General features: G+C 40.4%; 1 protein-coding gene and 1 long non-coding RNA gene across 2 annotated transcripts in view; one reads left to right on the forward strand and one right to left on the reverse strand.

Moving 5' to 3' along the window:
• The first annotated feature begins 437 nt into the window (after positions 1-437).
• YPEL5 (yippee like 5) lies at positions 438-22,108 on the forward strand. The gene is made up of 3 exons (XM_048843411.1): positions 438-585; positions 18,212-18,383; positions 20,491-22,108. The coding sequence occupies exons 2-3, from the start codon at positions 18,243-18,245 to the stop codon at positions 20,713-20,715; spliced, it is 366 nt and encodes a 121-aa protein (XP_048699368.1). The 5' UTR covers positions 438-585; positions 18,212-18,242; the 3' UTR covers positions 20,716-22,108.
• LOC142071623 (uncharacterized) overlaps positions 11,364-22,466 on the reverse strand; it is a 29,944-nt gene continuing 18,841 nt past the window's right edge. Inside the window, exon 2 of the long non-coding RNA XR_012667750.1 lies at positions 11,364-11,983. This is a non-coding gene — a long non-coding RNA (uncharacterized LOC142071623). The remainder of the gene's footprint in view (positions 11,984-22,466) is intronic.

Below are 22,466 nucleotides of genomic sequence, written 5' to 3' on the forward strand. Positions count from 1 at the left end.
GGGGGTAAGAGAGGGGTGTGGGTGACGGGATTGTTTGGGCGGTGACGGGGGTAAGAGGGGTGTGGATGATGGGGGTGTTCGGGCGGTGACGGGGGTAAGAGAGGGGTGTGGGTGATGGGGGTGTTCGGGCGGTGACGGGGTAAGAGAGGGGTGTGGGTGACGGGGGTGTTCGGGCGGTGACGGGGGTAACAGGGACTGTGGGTGACAGTTTGGGTGACGCAATGAGTTTTTCAAGCGGATTTTTATAAATTATACGAGGAGTGAAGCCCCGAGCGCGGCCCCGTGACCGCCCCGCCTCTACCCCCGCCCGGCCACCGGCGGCAGCGTCACACAGCGAACGCCCCGCCTCCAATTGACCTCCCCCTAACGTGGCCTCACTCCGCGTTGTGAGTGGCCCGGGCCAGCAGGGGGCGTGGCCCTTGGCCCAGGGGAACGGTCATAGCGGCCGTGGGCGTGTCTCTGGCGGGGACTGACAGGGCAGGGGCGGGGCTTCTGGGGCGGAGTCAGATGGACCGAGACCGAGCGGTAGTGCTCAGCTGAGGGGAGACGCCAGACGCCGACCCGCTCCGGCCGCCCGCCCGCCAGGTAACCGCCCCACGGGAGGGGGACGAGGCCCGTCCAGCCCTCGAGAGCGCGGTGGGCTCCGGTGTGAGGCGGCCCCGGGCCCTGACTCCCTCGGTCCGGGTGTGGGGTGCGGGGCCCCGCTTCCCTCCTCCCAACGGCGCTCTCCGTCCGTCCAGCGGCGCAGGGCCCCCAACCCAGCCACAGCGACCCCCGCCCTTCCCTAGCAACCTCCCGTCTCCCCGGCGGCACCGTCACAGTACCCCCCCCCCCCCACCGCCGGGTACTGCCACAGCAACCCCCACGTACCTCTGCCAGAGCCAACCCCGTACCCCCGCCAACAACCCCCCCTCCTGTGCCACAGCCGCAACACCCCCCTCCCCGTACCGCTGCAGCAACTCCCTCGTCCTCCTGTACCCCCGCCGAGCACCACCACAACCCGCCGCCCAACAGTTCCCGACCCCTGTACGTCCCCTCCCCCCAGCACAACAATCACCCCGGCACCACAAAGCGCAACACAACTTCCTCCCCTGCCCCAACCGGCGCCACAGCAACCCTCCTCCTCAGCACGCACCAACCTCCCTCCGCCAACAGCCCCCTTCGCCTTCACTATCCATAACAGCTAAATAATTATCCCCCATTCCCAGCAGAGCAATACGGTGTCCTACAGCACAGTACACCCCGCACAAACAGAGGTTGGCTGTGGCTATTAGGGGAAGCTGGCTTGCGCCACGGGGGTAGCTTCATTTCCTGTAGTGAATGTGGTTTAACTTTATTACTATTCTATCCACACACACACAGACACATATATATATAACAGACAAACTACCCGGCCAACAAGAATCACTCCTAACCCCCCCCCCCCCCGCCCCGCAAGATAAATAGTACCTGGAGAATCATTCCTTGGATTTATCATTCCCTGGCCCCAAATTTAAGAGGTATAGAGAACTCTCTTGGACCAGTTACCCCTTTGTTCCTCCAGCTCAGCAGTAACACATTTCCTCCTCCAGCAAACCCTCTAATACACCTTTCAATTAAAAAAAAAAAAAAAAGTGGTGCAGAGTGAAGTGTTTGGATCAACTCATCCTCCCCAGTGTAAATAGTTTCAGCTACATAGTCTCTTGGGTTAATAATCTTCCTGTCCAGCAGCAATTGCCTCTGTTCATGACCAATCCGCCCATAAAGTAAATATAGGGAGCACCAGACCTGGGATCTGTACAAACACAATAATACTGCTGAGTGTCTAAATGATGGGTGGGGAGAAGAACGACTGCCTGTGGGATTGCTACTGAGGGGGTTGTTCCTGCTGCCTCCCCCTTGGTAGTATGGTACCTGTGACTCAGGCCCACAGGACTTTTGTGTTTCATGTCAGCTGTTTCCTCTTATTTGTTGTCAAATTGCCTGTGCTTCTGGTAGAGCCTCATTCTCAAACCAGACATAGGCTGAGCCTTTACTTATTGGCTCCCAGCAGCCCACATGACCAGTATCAGCTGTTGGACTGCTCTCTCGCTCTCCCCCGCCCCCCTTTTGGTTTTCTTTGTGTACAGTTTAGGTTTAGATAATAGAGGCTGTGCACTGTATGTTCTGGGGATTGGGGCTATGAGCGAAGGCAGTAGCGCATGCTCTTGCAATCTGCAGTGGCTGCTCGGTGAGGAGGATTCTAGTGCTGCAGTAGTGATGCTGTTGCTCTAGCCAGAGCATAGCTCACTGCCAAATATAGCAGCAGCCTGAGTGACTAAAAACATTTATCAGAGGGGAGCAGGTTCTGTGCCTTTTTTTTTTGGTCTTCTAGGGTTTGGTTCTCTAATAGACATCACTCGAACAGTCCATATTCAGTAAACTGTATATGAAACAGGAAGAACTGAAACAGAATAATCTTAACTTGCTTTTGAGAAGTATTGTGGCAAGTGCAACTGCAAACCTTGTGTATAAAACATGCCTTATTTCAAAACTCCCTTCCGTGTGTGTGTGTGTGTATATATATATTTTTTACCATTGGGGGAAATTCTGAGGTAGTTTACATCCACAGTTTAGGTTTTCTTTTAAACAAACAAAGTTAATAGAAATAATGTAATGATTTAAAAAAATTGTAAAACTTTATTGTGATTCTGTGTGCAAATACAGTTTTTAGGAACAAAGTGACAGTTTACATTCTTTAAGGAAAAATACATGTGTGTGGGAGGGGATTTAAACAATACCTATAGTCTTTGCAAGCCAAAGGTGGGACCCTGACAGTATCATTGACTAAAAACAATTCTGAAATTGTTCTGTTCTTCACTGTCCAAACTGAGTGAAGTGAAAATACCAAAAAAGTAATTTTATTCTCCAACTTCTCTAACGTTCTTTGATCTGATGAGTTATGTATTAGTACCACAATTAAGGAAACTTATTTAAGAAGATTGTCAAACATTAATCCCTTTTATGCAGGCACTACAAATGGCAAACAATACAGACTAACACGGCTGTTCCTCTGAAACCAGAAAAATACATATTTTTATAGCATCCAGGAGGGCTTATCATGCATGTTATCACTTCTGTAGCTTCAGGTGATGCTCCCGTCTGTTTAATCATTAATATAGTTGTTTTCTTTGGTTATTGTGACCATGTATTATCTAATGTGGATATAAACTTGCTGATTTCCCTTTTCCCCTTCTTTCCTCCCATGTCCCTTGCCCTCCTGTCATGTGACCCTGTGTAGCTTGCTTATGATACAACATTCAGATGCAGGAAGTCGTGGAAGGCTGTTATGAACAACAATCATGTTGAAACAAAGTGCTGTCTTGCAGGCAAACCTATTTCCTGACCTTTCAAACTTTAGATAGTATCTTGTGGCTATGTGAGGCCTCATACAATCCAAAAAGACCTCAATCCTGGAAATGGTTCTGCATGAGTAAATCCAGTTGTCTGCACAGAGCCCTGTTGAAGTCAAAACAGCTCTGTGTGGGTCTAACATTTACCTACACAGAGCCATTTTTAACATTAGGGCCTTAATGATGTGCGGCTTTATGTTTCTGCTTCTCCTGTTCCCCCACCCCACCACTTTATAAAAACCATTATTTGTTTAAAAGCATCTTTTCTGTTTATGCCTTTCTGAAGCCTCATTCCATCTGTCATGGGAGATGTTGAATCAGCCTTAAGTAAACCCCGTGTCCTTATTTGACAGCTGACTTTTTTTTTTTTTTTTATAAAACATTCCGTTTCCTCAGTGCTAGAATGATCTTGGTCATCTGATTATTAAGGATTTCACTGCAGTCATATTAAAAGCCAGTTTTATCTAACAAATTTTATATTTGGATCTCTTTCGTCTGACCTGGATTCTCAAGAAACTAAAATATTTATTCCAAGTGTTTTAATTCTGGAAGAGATTTTAATTGAGGCAGTGAGGGAATCAAAAGCAATGTCTGTATATAAACACAATTTATAATGCCTAAACTAGTATGAGAAAACTGATATGGTTTTGAGTAATATATGGCATGCTTGTTTCTTTTTTTTTAAAGGGTCTATTTTAAAACAGTATAGTGCTAGAATTTTAAAAATGCTTTTGTTGCATCCTCCATACACAGAGCAAAATGCAATATCAAGATTAGATTAAGGAAATAACAAAGGAAATAAAACATGCATAGTGTGAATGACATAGACATGTACAAGATATTGTCCTGTAGTTTGTCTTCTAGTGGTGATTACTGAAAATTAAAATGTTATCTTTTAACCATTAATCATCTTTTCTAATGTTATGTGTCTACAGAAATATCCTTTGTAAACTTCTGTTACCCATTACTTCCCCTCTTCTAGTTTTCAAAATATTGAAACATAAACTACAAATTTAATTCACCATAGATTGACTTTTTCATAAGTGGCTTCAGCCATTGTGTGGGGTGAGAAATGTAGGGTGTGCCTGAAAGCTCCATCAGGCAGGTAGGATAGCAAGACCAGAAATGTTACTAGTAGTCTCAGACAAACTTGCCAAATATTGTACTTCCCTTTTCAGTCTTTATTGGGAGCCACTACAATTTTACAGCAATATTTTTAAAGTTAGACAAGTTTCCTCTCTAAAATAATCAATTTGTGTAATTTTTGGGGGGATTTTTTTTTCTTGCATTGGGGACCTAGTTAGCATGGTATTATTTAAGAATGACTTTAGGTGTATAGGTGAAATATTACACGATGAAGTTTTGATTACATGACTCCTTTAAATTTTAGTGTCTTTATCTAACCTAAAATCTTCCAGTGCATAAGTGAATTTTTAGTGGAGATACACTGTAGAAATATCTAAGTCCCCTTCCTGCCAGTGGATGTCATTTTTGCATGTTTATATGTGAATACAGTTGTTCATCTTTTTACCGTTTTAACTAAATGCTTATTTTAAACATGTCTAATAAAACATTGGTGTTTTCAGAGTGAAGATTAGTACTATTTGAACACTGAAGTTGATTAAATATAATTCAGATGTCTATTTTTATTTAAAATGTGTAATACTTTGTGAAAGTTGCTGAGGGGTTGCTTCTGGAGACTAAAGTTCACTATTCTTTTTCCTTAAATTATTTTCAAACTGAATACAAAATAATGTTTGTAAACTTAATTTTTGCTCATCAAAGGCACTTGAAAAATCAGGGAGGAAAGGCCATCTTGTGGTCAAGTGGGATGAGATTTAGGTAATTTCTGGCTATGGACTTGCTGTGTCACATTGGGAAAGTCACTTCATCTCTGTCTCTCCATTACACATCTGTAAAATGGAAGAAATATCTCTACCTTGCCTGGGATATTGTGAGGACACATACGTTAATGTCTGTGGTGTTGTGCTGGTGTGGGGGGCAATAGAGAAAATGGTACTACAAATAATAATGCAAGTCAGCTGAGCTATCTTCTAAGTTCTTTGATACAGGCTGTCTTGTTTGCAACATCGAACACTATATTGATGCACTAGGGCCATGTCTACGCTTACTAGTAGATTAGCACTGCTCCAATCGATGCAGTGGGTGTCAATTTAGCGGGTCTGGTGAAGACCCGCTAAATCGATGGGAGAGCGCTCTCCCATCGATGATGTACTCTGCCTCCTCAAGAAGAGTAAAAGAAGTTGGCGGGAGAGCATCTCCTATCAGCCCAGCACAGTGTAGACACCGTGATAAGTCGGTCTAAGCTATGTCAACTTCAGTTACACTACTTTGGTTACGTGAATAACGTAACTTGGGTCGACTTGCTGCAGTAGTATATACCAGCCCTCAGATAAAAATGCGAGAATACTCGTGCTACCCTGTCAAAATAACCTGGAGAAATTACCTGTTAGGCCTGTCTGCAGTTGGGAATTGTACTATTGAAATTTGTACCAGTGCTGTTGAATAAGTGCAAGTTGCAATTGTACAGAGCATCCACGTTAGCCATCCTGTTCCAGGAGGTTACAGTGCAATGCTTCTGGATGCAGTGCTCCCTGCAGACGTTGGAGGGCCTTTGGATCATGGCCTCTACCTTAAAATTCCTGGCTCAGCTTTCTAGAGCACGTGCATAATGTCTAATAAGTCTGTTATAATGTTCCGCTGCCTGCTTCAGCTTATTCTGTCCGGCATAAGGATGCATGCATCATGAGGAGCAGGGTTTATACCCTGCTAGCTGTAGCCAATGATTTTAGTTTATTATCCACTTATTGTGTGATGTTATGATTAATCAATATGTTATAAGAATATGAGAACAGCCATACTTGGTCAGACCAAAGATCCATCTAGCCCAGTATCCTGTCTTCTGACGGTGGCCAGTGCCAGGTGCCCCAGAGGGAATGTACAGAACAGGTAATCAAGTGATCCATCCCGTCACCCATTCCCAGCTTCTGGCAAACAGAGGCTAGGGACACCATCCCTGCCCATCCTGGCTAATAGCCATTGATGGACCTATCCTCCATGAATTTATCTAGTTTTTTTAATCCTGTTATAGTCTTGGCCTTCACAACATCCTCTGGCAAGGAGTTCCACATGTTGACTGTGCATTGTGTGAAAAAATACTACTTTTTGTTTGTTTTTAAACCTGCTGCCTATTGATTCCATTTGGTGACCCCCTAGTTCTTGTGTTATGAGAAGGAGTAACACTTCCTTATTTACTTTTTCCACACCAGTCATGATTTTATAGACCTCTATCATATCCCCTCTTAGTAGTCTCTTTTCTAATATTCATTGTATGTTAAATAGAGTTAATTGATCCGTATTTAGATGGAATCATGTATTAGATATAAGTAAGAAAAGCTGAAATGCAAGAACTTGTAGGTTGAGGCCTGCAAGACTGTAGCTTAGCTATTTTAGGCCTTGGAGATAATAGAAATGCTGATATAAGTAAATGACTGAAAAAGAATCCGATGCCCTAAGATTATGGGAAAAGAGGTACCAAGTGGTGGTAATGCAAAAATCTAGCTGGAAGATTAATTCTAAATTATAAAAATTCTGTAAAAACACATCTTGTCTCCAACATTTGTCTTAACCACAGGATACAGGGGGTAGGTCAATGTTAATGAGACTAAAGAGAACCTATACAGCCTATAGAATTCTGGGTCCCTTATGTTTCTAGGGGACACGCACCAATAAGAAAAGAGAGGGTTGACACTTTCATGTACGTGCACAGAATGTAGGTATAGACAGAATCACATTATAAGAAAGGGTGCCTGGAGCTGGGAAAATTGAGCTTCCAATGGGAAAACTCCAGCAGGGACTACCCTGTATTGGTGATCAATCCATGAGACCCATCAGACTCTTACTCACATCCTCCTAGATGGTGTTATGTCTGTAGTTATAATGGGTGCATGGATATTTTTAGGAATTTTATATGCTGTGACATTCCTAACTTTGTTGGCAACTTTAATGAAACTGCTAAAATATAGGTTTCAGAGTAGCAGCCGTGTTAGTCTGTATTCACCAAAAGAAAAGGAGGACTTGTGGCACCTTAGAGACTAACAAATTTATTTGAGCATAAATTTGTTAGTCTCTAAGGTGCCACAAGTACTCCTTTTCTTTTTGCTAAAATATAGTGGACCTTGTTCTTGCGATTGTATGTTACTTGCCTATGGTTTCATGTGTTCCTATTCTAGATCTAGAACAAACAGATAACTCTGTTGAACTTGAAACTGTAGCCACCAGAGCCGAACCTATTGTGGTATAATATAACCGTGCTAAAATTAACATTAAATAAAAGATTACATAGCTCATTCACTCTCAGATGTCATGATGGAGGATTACTCGCTCCCACTGTACTTGCTGTTAGCCTGACTGGGCCTGGAGTGTATTTTGATGAGCTTTGGCACCTTTGGGTGGCAGTGTTAAGAAGGTAAGGAATTGACTTTATTTTCTTTCATTTATCCAGTAATTCTTGTTTCTCTGTACTCTTTTGTGTTGCTTTGTTTTGTAGCTTACCTGCTAGTTTCCTTCTCACTTGTATTTCTCTCCAGGATACAGAGGTGAAATGATCTGGGCTTGATTCCAGAGTGAATACATCTTTTGAGCCTCTTCGTGTGGCTCAGGGAGTTTCTCCCCCACCTAAGGGAATGTGGCTCCTGTCGTATGCACCACTTCTCCTCAAGGGAATGATTGAGTGCTGGAGGGCCACGGGAAGGTAAATGAATTACTTGGGAATATGAAGACAGAAGGTCTGTTATTATTGCATCTCCTTTAATTAGCAGTCTTTCGGTTTTCTCTCTCAGATTTCAGGAGTGGTTGGAGATGGTTCTGAGACAGCATCCAGACTGCTGGAACAAGCCCTGGTAAAGTGAGTTTCTGTGTTCAGGTGTCTGCTGTCAAATCAAACATCAGAAGTTGGTGTATTTTCTGGTGATTCTCTGTGTGACCAAAAATCTCTCAGTTGTTACCACGCTTTTAAAAGATTAATAAAGTTTTATTTTGCATTATCTCTCTCTGTCATCTCTTGGTTGTGTGGGTGGAATGGGTAGAGCAAACATCTGTGAAGTACCCCCTTAGGTACTCTTGAGTCAGTGTGCGTCCAGAAGGTGAATAGCTTGATGAGTGACTGCTATTTGCTCTGAGCTGATACTTGCAATTCACTTCATAAAAGTTGCTATCAACTGCTACTTCGATCAAGCGATTAAAAGTTTCATATTTGATTACTGACTCTGAATCACTTGATTCAGAATACTGATATTCACTTGAATATTGTCCAAGTAGTTGTTTTTTCTGTTAAAATTTGTAAACTTTTCCATAAGGACGTTGCATCTCTTGTGCACATTTATTAGAGGGTGAGGAACGACTGGAGGCTGCATAGCTGCTTTGAGGAAGGGCTTGGGGATAAGAAGTCTCCATTTTGGGTCCTTCCCTGTAAATGTCTCTGGTGCTATTTATAGCTTCCTCAAGAACAGCATGGAACTGGCATGATTTTTGATAGCTCTGCTGCTGTCTCCAGGGTTATGAATATCAGCAGAGAACTTGAACTACTATGAGAAGTCCACTGTAGCTGTTTCTATATAGATGCAGGGAGACAATGCTGGACTGGTTTATACTCTTCCGTCATTGGAACCTTGGCTTTTGTAACTGGAGGTCTAAACTTTTTTCAACAAAGGCATTTAGTTTCTGCAGAATTAAAGCCTTAGTCTCTCTTTCACTGGAGAGAGGCATCCCACTCCCACCAGTGAGTGGATTTTTCAGACCCTATGTGTGCATGAGACAGTGAATAAATATACACCCATACCTCTTACATGGGATGTGAAATCTGAAAAAAATAAAATTTTAGACCAATTATCTTGGGTGATATTGTACCTTCCATTTAGGGACACTGGATGCTAGTCTGGAAGGTACAAAGGCAGCTTTTTGCCTCTGCTGTATGGGTTCAAGACATACTTGACTATACTCCAGACAAATTCCTTTGCAGGGCTCAGCATCAGTATGTATGAAAGGGCAGCTAGCCTTTGTCCACAGCAAAATATCCCCTCAACTTGTGTGTTCTGCAGGTAAGTTAGTGCTAAACTGGTGCTTACCTTAATTTTTTCAGGGAAGCGTCTCAAGTCCAAATTCAGAGTTTTCCTAGGGTTTTCCTGCTCCTTGATAGCAATACAGCTTGTCCAGGATACTCAAGATCAAATCAGCTTTTTAAGGCCTTTCTTTTAGCATTCATTTTGTAATTACTACTGTATTTCACGTTAATTTCTAGATTTATATATAACCTAAAGAACTGTGCATGAGGTAGACTTTAGAGCGGTTCAACTAGACCTCATTTACTTACTAAAATAATTGGATTTTTATCAAGTAGTTATAAAATCCGGAGCCCAAATAAGTATTCCAGATCTTTATCCTTGCAATAAGGCTAAAATTTGTAATGGGGAAGATAGGTGTGTGGATTTTTAAAATGTTAGAAACTGTAGTAAGGATTACATTAATTGCTAGTCATAGATTTTTAGGGACCCTTATGGTTATCTAGCCTGACCTCTTGCATAACAGGCCATAAAACCTCACGCAGTAATTTCAGCATGAAGTCCAAAACTTTTGTCTAAGTTACAGTATTTCTTCAAGAGAGACATCCTGTCTTGACCAAAACTTGGTGATGGAGAACTGCATCTCTAGGTAAATTGTTCTTTTGGTTTAATTACCCTTGCAGTTAAAACTGGGTGCCTTATTTCTAGTCTGAATTTGCTTAACTTTACCTTCCAACTGTTTGTATATCATTATGCCTTTTTTCTGTTGTATTAAAAAGTAGTCCATCAGAAATCTCTTCCCCGAGTAGGCACTTGTACAACATGAACAAATCACTTCTGAACCTTCTTTTGGATAAACTTTAAATAGGTTGAGTTTCTAACTATAAGGTGTGTTTTCTAGAGCTCAGATCATTCTTGTAATTCTTTTCTGAGCCCTTTCCAATTATTCAACATCCTTAGATTCTGGAACATGGTGTCTATCTCACTAATGCTGTGTGTAGAGGTAATATCAACTCCCTACGCTAGCTGATATTTTCTGTTTATATTTCCAGGGATTACATTAGCCCTGTTAGCTACAGCATTGCACTGGAGGTTCATGTTTAGTTGGTTGTCTCCGCCAAGTCCTTTTCAGTGTCTGTTTTCAGGATGCAGTCTCCCATTTCCTTTTGTTCCAAGACTTTTTTTCCATAAAGCCATGTTGATTAGTATTCGTTATGCTATCATCTTGAATTCTTTACTGATTACATCCTGTATCCACCTATCCATGCTTTTGACCAGGATCAATGTCAGGTTAACTGGCCTGTAGCTTCCTAGGATATCCCATTTGCCCTTTTCAGAATATTGACACAGCGTTAACTTTTTTTCAGGTCCTCTGGAACTTCCTCAGTATTGCAGGATATGTTCAGAGAGCTCATTGGTCAATTATTTTAATGCTCTTGGATGCAAGTTATCCATTTTTGCAGACTTAAAAATGTTTAACATTAAATAGTTGCTCTTTTACATGGTTTTTAGTTACCATTCGACTAGAGCATTTCATTATCATTGTAAGATATGAATATACCATCCAGCTTCTTTCCAAATACAGAAGAAAAATATTTACTGAATACTTCTGCCTTTTCATGATGATTTTGTCATTCTTGTTCAGTGTTAGGCCTATACCATTTGTGGGATTTCATTTGTTCCTGATTATATTTGTCATTTTTAAGCTTACTGGCTGTGGATTTTTTCACAGCTTCCTTTAGTTTACTTTATCAATTGTCTTCTTTTCCTATCAGCTTCACCATTTTTCCATTTGTTACAAAAATTTTAAACTCTTTTATTGCTGCTTTTACCTCCCTTCTTTTACCAAGTAAGATAAAACCGTGCTAGAAAGGGATATCTTGCCACTTAAAATTCAACTGTAATGTTGAAATTGTTTTATCAAGTAGAGAGACCTGCTTTATTTACTCTTTAAAAGAAGCACAGTACATGCTGACTGAAAAGGAGATGCAGAATCTAACACTGTTACCTTGAAGTTATATATACTTAAATACTGAATAAGATTTTTGAGAAACACGTAATTCAAACAAAATTTTAATACATAAAACCTGTGGTAAAATAATTCTGTTCAATAATAGGCTGCTTATTTCATTACCAAACAAACCACATTACCATACAAATTGGCAATACAAAGCAACAAGAAAATCACTGCCATCTACTTTAAAAGTATGTTTTAGGTGAGAATGGATGAGATTTTTGTTTAATTAGTTTTGTTTCATGACTGTGAAGCAAATTATTTCAGTTTAGGAGATAGAACCTTTAGAAATGGAAATCTGAAGTGGGAAAATATTTATCTTAAGATTCACCATATCAGATCAGACTAAGTGTCCAAGTTGGGTGTCCTGTCTCTGGTTGTCCAATGTATGATCTTCACAAGAAAACCAAACACCATTCCTCACACAGAATGAATTTGGTGCATTATGTACGATGTAGTAATAGGGGAAGAGAAGGTAGATATTCTCTTCTGATTCTTCTTGGTAACTGCTTCTTGACCTGAAACATAAAGAAAGCAGTACTTTAACTGAGCTTCTAGAAACAAAAGTTGTTTGGTTGTAAAGCTTCTTTAAGAGAGAAATGGAAATAAGATAAATGATTCAGTAACAGTCCACTTTAAAATGTATTCCTCTGTTTAATGCAGGTTATCCTTCATTATCTGCTTTTGCTGTTTGGGTATCTTCTATGCATAATTAATGGCTAACTTTCAATATCTTGGCAACATCAACACAACTAACTTACTTTAGCTCCTTTTTGCAGGTTAGGAGAATTGCTCAGCTGCTTTGGTGATAGTGCCTAGAAATACCCAGGGTAGACACAAACATTTTAAGCTATCCATTTTTATTTAAATAGAAAATGTTTATATACAAGCTGTCTACTTCTAAAGCCTCTGGAAGGTGGGTTGTTTATGTGAAATAGCATCTGAAGCTTAACTACACTATTATGTATATGAAGCTATAGTGTTGCCAGGTTCTGCAACAGGCAGCGAAGTATTGCGGCCCAATCTGCTTTACTAGAGGAACTAAAGCATCCTGGATGATTTTTAGCATTGTGTGTAATAGTGAAGCATTACTACATGGTTGTATGTGACAAATTTTGACAAGCTTGGCACATGACTAAGAATTAAAGTGACTTAGAAAAATTTATCTGTAACCATCCTGCTGATTCACTATATCTGTGGTAATACTAAGTGATGTATCCAAGTGTTGACTAAGATGGATGAGTTTTATTGGAATGGCATGTCAGGGATTCAGTAGAGAGAATACATTCTAAAATGGGGAGGGAGCATACGGTTTTGAATACAGGAGCCACAATCATTACAGCCTGAGGCTGTGGTTCGCAGTTGTAAGTTACTGCTCTTCAGGCTCACTCACTTAGTACATCTGATTGTACTTCCATTCCCTCCTGGTTCAGAGCACTCCAATATGTCCTGCTGTGCTCATCTCCTGCTGTTGTCCTACTAGCATATGGCAACAAAAGGAGGAAACGGCCACAGGCAATTGTGTGTAGAGAGGCTATGCTGTGGAATAGCTGTTTTGCAGAAGACTGCAGCTGTGAAAATGTCTATTACAGTATTGAGTACTTTTCCAGGACTGTACTACAAGTGTTGAAGGGGCACATTGTGATGACTCTTATTTGTATTACAGTAGGGCCCATCTGATGAAGTGAGCTGTAGCTCACGAAAGCTCATGCTCAAATAAATTGGTTAGTCTCTAAGGTGCCACAAGTACTCCTTTTCTTTTTGCGAATACAGACTAACACGGCTGTTCCTCTGAAACCTGTAATCAGATTGGGGCTTCACTGTATAAGGTACTGTATAAACACCAGTACAAGGACAGTCTCTACCCTGAGGTAGTTTCTCTTGCACTGTCTGAATGGTGCTTCACAGCTTTGTTTGGCTTTGGAGACTGCCCAGGGCTCTGATCCTGCAAATAGTCATGATGTTGCTAACTTTACAATTGTGAGTAGTACTGTTGAAATCAATAGAATGAGAGACTAGTCCAGTGCTTAGTGCTTGATCTGCAACAGGCATCCTGTGTGACCTTGAGCAAGTCACATATGTCTACCCAGCAATAAAACACCCATAGCTGGTCTGGGTCAGATGACTCAGGCTGCAGAGCTATGACATTGCAGTGTAGCTGTTTCGGCTTGGGTGATCCCTCTAAGTAAAGTTTATGCAAGATGTGAGGAAAGTGACATGGAGTCTGTTAATGAAGAAAGCTCTATGCTGTTTCTTCCCCCACTTGGTAGCTTAATAGCTTTGTTTACCAAATAAGTAAAAATGGACCTTCCTGAAGACCGGGCTAGTCAGAGAATCAAACACATGTTCCTTTGTCTAAGGCAGACCTGTTCACCAGCTCCCTGATTTAAACACATTTTCAACATGCCTGGTTTAATCATACTTTAGTAATAATCCTAGCCTATATCCATACTTTTAATACACATTGTGTATATGCATCATGCAAAAATATTAATGATTAGGCAGTTTTCAAATGATACCTCACAAAGCATGTTTTGTGCAAAGATTATTACAATAGTGTGTAGGGTGTGAATATAGGGATTCTTAGGGTCACAATAGGCATTCACTGTTTTGGTATAGAATTGATCATATACTCCCACATTTGATCCGACTTGGCTAGAGACTAGTCAATTTCAAAAGACAATAGTTGCAGCAGTATTAGATTTAGGATTCCTACAAGCAAAACAACGTTATTCTAAAATTAACTTTAGAGCTCCATCCACCTCATATTGAAGACAAAGGAGGTTTTGGTAGCGACTTCAGTGGAAATTGGATTGGGCCCTTACATACATTACCCAGAGTACTTTACCATCTCACAAATGCAGTATTGGCTGATCTGGATTTGGAGTCTGGAAACAAAGTTAAAACTCTATGAAAATGCACAGATCCCATTTTCAAAAGCCGTTTCTTGACTTGCATGCAATAGACTTAAGCAGACATTTAAACAAACAGGGCTCACATGCTTTGTACTACAAGGGCATTTTAGAGAAGAGGTTCTCAAACAGTAGTGACTGAAGCATTGATAGGCTGTGTAGTGCTGTCATATAGTGCTAGTTCTTTACTTCTGCTGCTAAATACAGCTAAAAATACATTTTTCCTAATATTACTGTTCTATATAAATTGCTGTAGATTATATAATAATCAGTGGGCTGACCACTTCCTTCCATATTGATGCCAGTCATGTACTTAATGGGAGGTTGTTGTACCAATAAAATAAAAACCAGCAGGATCTTATTAAAGGGAAAAAGGCAAAATACCACATTTATTGTGAATACAGAAAGAATCATAGTAAGCAGTTAGTTCTAGTTATAACATTCCATTCAATCTCATATTTATTCACACATTCATTCATACAAACACACACACACTGGTTCTGCAAGGTTGTTATCATAATTACCAGCCTTAGAGTTGCTCATGCCAAGCCACTGGCCAGGTGGCCTGGACATGAGGAGGGAGCAGGGCCTTGTCAGATGCTCATCTGATGCTCCTGGAAGTTGGTTTGCAGAATCAGACCCCAAAGTTCTCACTTTTTTAGAGTCTATTTTTATAGGAATTTCTTCCTATGCCAGTCTATGGGAATTGCTTCATCATGCTGTTGCTGAATCAATCAGCAGATAGCACATTCCTGACGGCTCCAAGATGTTATCTTGTTCTTTGGTTCTCCCATTCTTGAGGCTGTTGGGTGGATTCCAGTCTGCCCTCCGGGGGGGGGTCCTCTGGTTATTTCCACTTGACGCCTTCTTCAGCCGATGGACACTGGATTCTTAGGCTGGCACCTCCCTGATCATTCAGTTATTATCCACACCAAGCATCCATCCACATACATCCTCTATCTCTATTTTAATCACAATTGTTAATACAACAAAAGGGTGGGGAGTCTCTGGGTGCTGTTTCTGTTGTTAGAGTATTGCTTTGAGTCTCTCTCTCTGTGAATTGCTTTGAGAATAGACTCTGTCTTAGAATGTACAAACACAATTAGCAGCTTGCAAGTTTCACACATAGAGGGAGAGAAACAGTACCAAAAACCAAGAGACCTCTTAATTAGTAATACCCTGGAATTTAAACTCTGGGGAATCAAACTCATTTGTGATTTTAATACAGAACTTCTTTAATATGATCCAACAAGGTGAGGTGTCTGAGACAATCTTAGGTTACCTTCCATACTATCAGGTTTCAGAGGAACAGCCGTGTTAGTCTGTATTCGCAAAAAGAAAAGGAGTACTTGTGGCACCTTAGAGACTAACCAATTTATTCCATACTATGAAAATGTTTGAGAACCAATGACTTTTTCTTTCCAGTTTTGTTAGGTAACTGCACACACTATTTTCTTATTTTTAATATAGTAAACATGTATGGTTGGATAGTCATGGAAATTTTCTATTTAATGCTACCTTTCCCTGTTAATTGCTTATTCTTAAGGAAGAAAGTGTATTTGCTTTTAAAACATAACTGCATCATTGATCAAAATGCAACAAAACAGTGTCAGCATTTGTCTAATAACAAAACAGTATAAAAGTGCAGTGAAGGGCATTTTTTCTTTTTTAATGAACAGATTTGTTGCAGGCTTCCAAGGAGATTTATAAATGCTAATGAGAAAATAACTTCAGTATTATGATAAATATCTTGACTTATTATTTATTTGTATTACCATAGCACCTAGGAGCTCTAGTTATGAACCAGGACCCCATTGTACTAGGTGCTGTACAAACACAGAACAAAAAAACAGTCCCCACCTCAAATATGAGACGAACAACAGATGGATACAGACAGACCTATGGGGGAGTACAGAGAAACAGTGAGACAATACTGGTCAGCATAACAGTGGCCTATATAAGAGGTCAATACCCTTTGATATGCTGTTTACATTAAGATATCACATATTTATATAATGAATTTACATGTACCAGAAGAGAACCTTAAAATCAAATAAATGCTTTATCTAGACTTGAAGTACTGATGATTTTTCTTTGGACTTTAAAACAAATACATCCTTGTTACTTTCTAAGGTTCAGGTAAACATTTTATTTTGATAGGTCATGGTACCTCTCAGTGAATAGAGTGAACACCCCTACTTTAAGTTCTTACATCATCTTATTGGAGTGCCTTACAAGTTTAAACATTTTTCCCAATTATCTTGGGTATCTGAAGTTGCTCTGCCATCTAACATTTCCTTACTAAATGAATAAAATAAAGACACACTAAGTTAAAAGAAGTTTGCATGTTATTTTGAAGTTAATGAGATTTGTGCTCCTTCTAATGAGCTCAGAGAGAATTCCACTATTGTAGGCCAGCTGCTGAGGAAAATGTCCTCCCATGCTCATGAATCCCACATGTCTGATAGTTCCTGAGTAATTGTGTGAAATCATGTTTGCATATCGAGAAAGCAGTTTTTCCAGTAATTGAGGCCAGTTTGTGGAGGACTTGGAATATCAGGATTTGATTTCTCCCCCCACCCATGGGTAGCAAATGTAGAGAGCAGAGTATGATCTTCTGTCCAGTACTCTGTGTTGCTGAGTAGCTGCTGTGTTCTCAACTGACTGAAGCTGTTGACCCTGGTAAAGCTCCACTCATAGGTATGATAAATTGCAGTAATCGGGAGATAATGAATGCTTGTATCACTGTGGCCAAATCAGTTTGGCAGACAAGGGTGCAGTCTTCAGGCTACCCATAGATGGAAGATGGCACTTTTAAACAATTTGGTTATTTGAAGTATCAAGGAGTCCAGAAGGACCCCAAGACTTAACTATCTTAAGGATTGGAGGGCTGATCCTTTTGCTGGAGGAGGATGGTACGGATGTGGCAAATCCTTTCAAGCATCTCCTTCCCCCTACCAGCATAACCTCAATCTTGCCTGAATTCAGCTTCAGCCTACTATGTTAAACGCCCAGGCTACCTATGTTAAACACTGTTATGCACGCTTTCTTGGTCCTCCTTGAAGTGTCTCAGGCAACTGACTGGGTGGGATTTTCATACCCAGTGCAGAGACAACTCAGTTATCAAATCAGTTGAATTGGCCATGTATCAAGTCTGATCAAACTCAGAAATGCTTTTTTTATAATGGAAGTGTCAAATACCTGTACTGACATGATGGTGTAGCTATGACAACACAAATGTCACTGTAATGACTGTGATGGTCACCTTCTTAAAAACAAACTCTTATTTTTGTTCTACTAAAAATCTGAAGGAAATGAGATTAAAAAATCTGGTTTTAAAATTAAGGGTTAAGGATTCAGCTCTAGCCACATACAAGTAAGGAAATTAAGACCTGAGGTTGCTCTGGGTTTCTGTGCTTCTCCCCGCCCCCTTCAAATATTGTGTGGGGTGTAAGCTGCACGATATTGATTTAAGTCAAAGGGAGAGATTTAGTTAAAAGCTGCCCACCACTTGGAAATTTTACAGAGTTCTGATCTGCCAGCTGTATATTTACTGGTTTCTTCATAACGCATTCCTGAAAATTATAACATTCTGCTGGGACAAAGAAGAAAATTTAGGAGAGCCCCTCCTGATTTTGGTTAGGTTCTTAGTCGCTATTTCCATCAGGGTTAAGGAATAAAGGATGAACACAAACTGTAAGTTCAATATTTTATAGATCATAAAGAGTTTGTGTATTCATTAGCTGAATTGCCCTGCAATGTGTTCTGGCTGTATGTTAGAGGAAGTCTTATGTTAATTTGCTGTATGGATGAAATATCTCTGTTTGCTTTCAGGTCTTGAGTCTAAATTTAAGAACTCATAAAAATGGGCAGAATTTTCTTGGACCATATTGGTGGCACTCGTCTGTTCTCTTGTGCAAACTGTGATACAATCCTGACCAACCGCTCTGAGCTCATATCAACTCGCTTTACAGGGGCCACAGGGAGAGCCTTCCTTTTTAATAAGGTTGGTAAGAAATTAGATGCTGAGAGAGAGATCTTCTTGCTTTTGAAAATCAAGTTTGTGGGGGGCTAAGAATCCATCATGTTAACTGTTAAATCTTCTTGGATTCAGTCGACATCCTGCTGTTGTGATTTTTTGTTTAAAGGGTGTTGGGGGGGGGGGGGGTTTGGTGTTTTTTTTCCTTTCTAAGTTGCTCTTTAGGTCATTGAAATTTCACCATAAACTGCCTAAACGATTGCAGTTAGTGCTTAAAAGGCTACGGGGAGGATTGTGAATTTCGTATCTTGCCAAAGTGCATGCAGTTAAACTCAAAGTATTCTGAATTCTATAATGTAAAGTTCAGGTTCATTGTAATAATACTTTTACGCAGGGTTCCAAAGAGATTTACATTTATTTTTTGTCTAATCTATTCCAGATTTTTATACTGTGCCCATTGCTATATCTTTAAACTTCACAACACCATTGCAAGTGTGTAGATAAATACTGTCCCCATTTTACAGGCATGTATAGTGATGTAGAAGTTGGTATCTTGACTAAGGGTATGTCTACACTGCCCACCGGATCGGCGAGCAGCAATCGATCCAGCGGGGGTTGATTTATCGCGTCTAGTCTAGACGCGATAAATCAGCCCCCAAGTGCTCTCCTGTGGACTCCTGTACTCCACCACCGCAAGAGGTGCAGGTGGAGTGACGGGGGAGCGGCCGCAGTCGACTCACTGCGGTGAAGACCCCACAGTAAGTCGATCTAAGTATGTCAACTTCAGCTATGTTGTTCACATAGCTGGAGTTGGGTAACTTAGATCAATTTCCACACCCCCACACCTCCCCCAGTGTAGACCAGGGCTAAGATTGGCAGAGTTGGGAATGAGAATAGAATATGGCTCCGGGGGGGGGGAATATTTATGTAGAGACCAGATTTTTTTAGGCTGACTCTGACTTAACACAAATTTTCTGTGCTTTCTCAACAAATATGGCCAGGTGATCGGGGATGTATTTTCTTGAAATTGACCATCAGCAACCAGACCTTGGTAACGCATTTTTGTCAGCATAGTCCTCCCAGGTACAGGCAGAAGTGTCTTCAGTTAGTTATGCGTGGTTTCAGAAAGCACTACTGTGGTATGTGTTGAGTTCTGTCAGTAGGTCATATATGCAAGTCGTCTTCCGTATACTGCACATGTGTAAGGAAAGACAGCAGTAAATCTGTCCTCATACTAGTCCAAAAAGTGTTGGATCTTTGGGTCCAAATTCTGTTTGAGAAACAGTGAGTTTTGGCTAAGGCTTTGATTGTTGTTCTCTGCAACCCCAATTTGCATCATTGTAAAGTATCAGATTATTTAAATGGAATCTCCATTACAGTTGTCATAGACATTGCTTTTTTAGCAAATTATTTACACTATTTCCACATGTTTAGTTAACTAAACAAGTTACAGGTGGATTTTTTAACTGCTAGGATTAAGGAAGGGAAGGCATGCATTTGTACCAGCCCTAAAAGGCATACGCTTGTCAGCTCACTCAGTTTATCTTTCTCAGGAGGTGGGATTTTCAAAACTACCAAAGGGATTTAAGAGCCCAAGTCCCATTGAACTTTGTTGAAAGTCAATGGGATTTATACTCTTAAATCTCATCTTAATTTTTTCCCTGAAAAACAGCTTTTAACTCTAATATTCCAGTGACTAAATTGACCGATCTATTCCTGTCACCACACCCATTGCTAATATTGGGTTTGGTATCAAGAAATTACTTCTGACATCAAGGGGTTACTAAACTATCGGATTGTGAGTAGCCTTATCTAATTGCTATGCCTTAGTTGGGCAAACTAAATACTTGTGCTTTTTGTAGCAGGATCTCGCTGTGCTTGAAAAACAAAGTAGGCTTAGAACACCCTTGTGAGGTTGATCTTTGCAAGCTCTGCCCGCACAGGCAGCAGAACTTCGATAGTTGCATCTGTTACGTTTCAGCTCCTAATATGCACAGTGCCACAGGCTCTTCACTTAGACGTTTTGTACTTCGACAGAGGTGCTTTGGATTTCCTAGTAACTGGAATATGGCTTTAAGAGTCTTGCCTTCGATAGGCTTAACCCTTCTCCTCATCCCCTTTATATTTTTCTCAGGTGGTAAATCTGCAATATAGTGAAGTTCAAGATCGGGTCATGCTCACTGGCCGCCACATGGTTCGAGATGTGAGCTGCAAGAACTGCAACAGCAAACTGGGTTGGATCTATGAATTTGCCACTGAAGACAGCCAGCGCTACAAGGAAGGCCGTGTTATCCTGGAAAGAGCTTTGGTCCGAGAGAGTGAGGGATTTGAAGAGCATGTTCCATCCGATAATTCCTGAAGAGACTTCGGCCTCTTTCCTGGTTTTCTTCAGTGAAACTCAAAAAATAAAAAATAAAATAAAAAAATAACAAAAAAATTCTACTTATATACACTGTCACCTTAGCATCAGAGTTGGATTCATTGAACTATGGACTGGGAAAGATTGTGAGAGTATTTCAGATGGAAACTTCCTTTCTTTATTCCTTTAATTTTTACTTTTCTCCCAACAGGTGTTTGTAGAGAATGTCGAACAGATGCTGTAATTTTTTTCTCCTTTGTGTTTCAATCTCTTAGATCTGAGATTGTATCTGCAGCTAACAGTGGGGTGAAAGGAAAATAATCTGGTTATACCTTTTGTTAGAGAAATCAGTGGTTTTTAGTTCATATAAACTGATACATCAATAGAAAATTATTTTATGTCCAAAGGTGTTTTTTAATTTACTTTCCAATTTTTGACCTAAGTTTTTAACTTTTTTTTACCCAGTCATTTCACCAGATATACTAGTTTAAGAAAAGAGATCTGAATTTGTGATGAGTGTGAAAGGTTCAGTGTTGGTACGGCTTGTGCTGGCCATTGTGCCATATTCTTGTTGAGGTTGATCGGTAGCACAGAGCCCATACTTTCTTGTCATTCTTGACCCAAAGATGTCACCAGTCTTCATTTATTTGTAAAGTCCCTTTCACCATGTAACTGCTGATCGGAAGCTATTTTTGAAATAGGGCAAAACTGCTTGGCTTTTTTTCTTTTAACTGATGTAATTTATAAGCATAGTAATAATCTAAAGTAATTGTCTGTTTAGTCTTGTTGCTTTAAAAGTCAGAAGCTGTTTGTAATGATGGGGTTTACTGAGTAACTACTGTTCCAGTAGTGAATGTGGTTTTTTCCTTTTCATCTCTTTACTAACCTCATTAAGTAGACAAAGCTATTGCAAATCTTAATTCTTGTTCATATGTGTTTTTTTTTTTAACCCAAGACTTTGTGTTTTAAAACACAGCTACAGGGTAGGAGGAGGAGAATGCTAGCATGTGCATTCATGCGTACAATCTGCAACTTCTTTAAACAGCTTGTTTTCAAATGCTGCTTCTGGTATTGAAACTTGTATCTCTCTCTCAATTTTATTGCATCTTTCTATTGTGATGTTAGACCTTTTTTTGTCTTTCCAACCAGCAGAACAGGCTTGCCTGGTTGTAATTACTGACTTGATTCCTGCTTCCTTCCTGTAGAAGTCAACTATTTTAAGATATTGAAATCTTTCTTATCTCTTGGTGAAAATGTTCTCCATTACCTTTCTTAAGGGTGCCCAAACATTGTGACTTGGAACCACACTGACAACTTGCTAAGAGCCCAATGGCTGCACCTAATTTGAATGTTATGTACTGTTCTTTATCAGAAATAAATATGCATAGATATAGTTTCTGCCTGAACTTATATTTTTTGTTAACCAGCAACTAATATTTGTTTACATTGTTTGTTAGTGGAGTTAAACAGAACAAGGAATCCATAGGCCCTATCTCTGTATCTGAAACAGCAGACAGATGAGTTGCGGGGGGGGAGGGTAATATTCCAGAGGGTTCCTTTGGACATTGGGCTGTGCTTTGGCCACCCCATGGCTTAAATCTATCACCTATTAACTTAAAAGTAGCTTTACTATAGAACTATGCCACTTAGAGGGAACACAGTGTAGATTCACATACCAGAACTCTGAATCAAGGTACATAAACAGTAGTGTAACTTGTGCCTCAAGTGAGCCAGCTCTTCATGAATCCAAA

This window comes from Caretta caretta, chromosome 3 (assembly GCF_965140235.1).
Source record: "Caretta caretta isolate rCarCar2 chromosome 3, rCarCar1.hap1, whole genome shotgun sequence".
Taxonomy (NCBI): Eukaryota; Metazoa; Chordata; order Testudines; family Cheloniidae; genus Caretta; species Caretta caretta.

Excerpts from the sequence above, each read along its gene's own strand:
- YPEL5 (XM_048843411.1), top strand. The coding sequence starts at position 18,243 with ATGGGCAGAATTTTCTTGGACCATATTGGTGGCACTCGTCTGTTCTCT. Across the intron at positions 18,384-20,490 it reads GAGCCTTCCTTTTTAATAAG|GTGGTAAATCTGCAATATAG; the intron begins GTTGGTAAGAAA and ends TATTTTTCTCAG.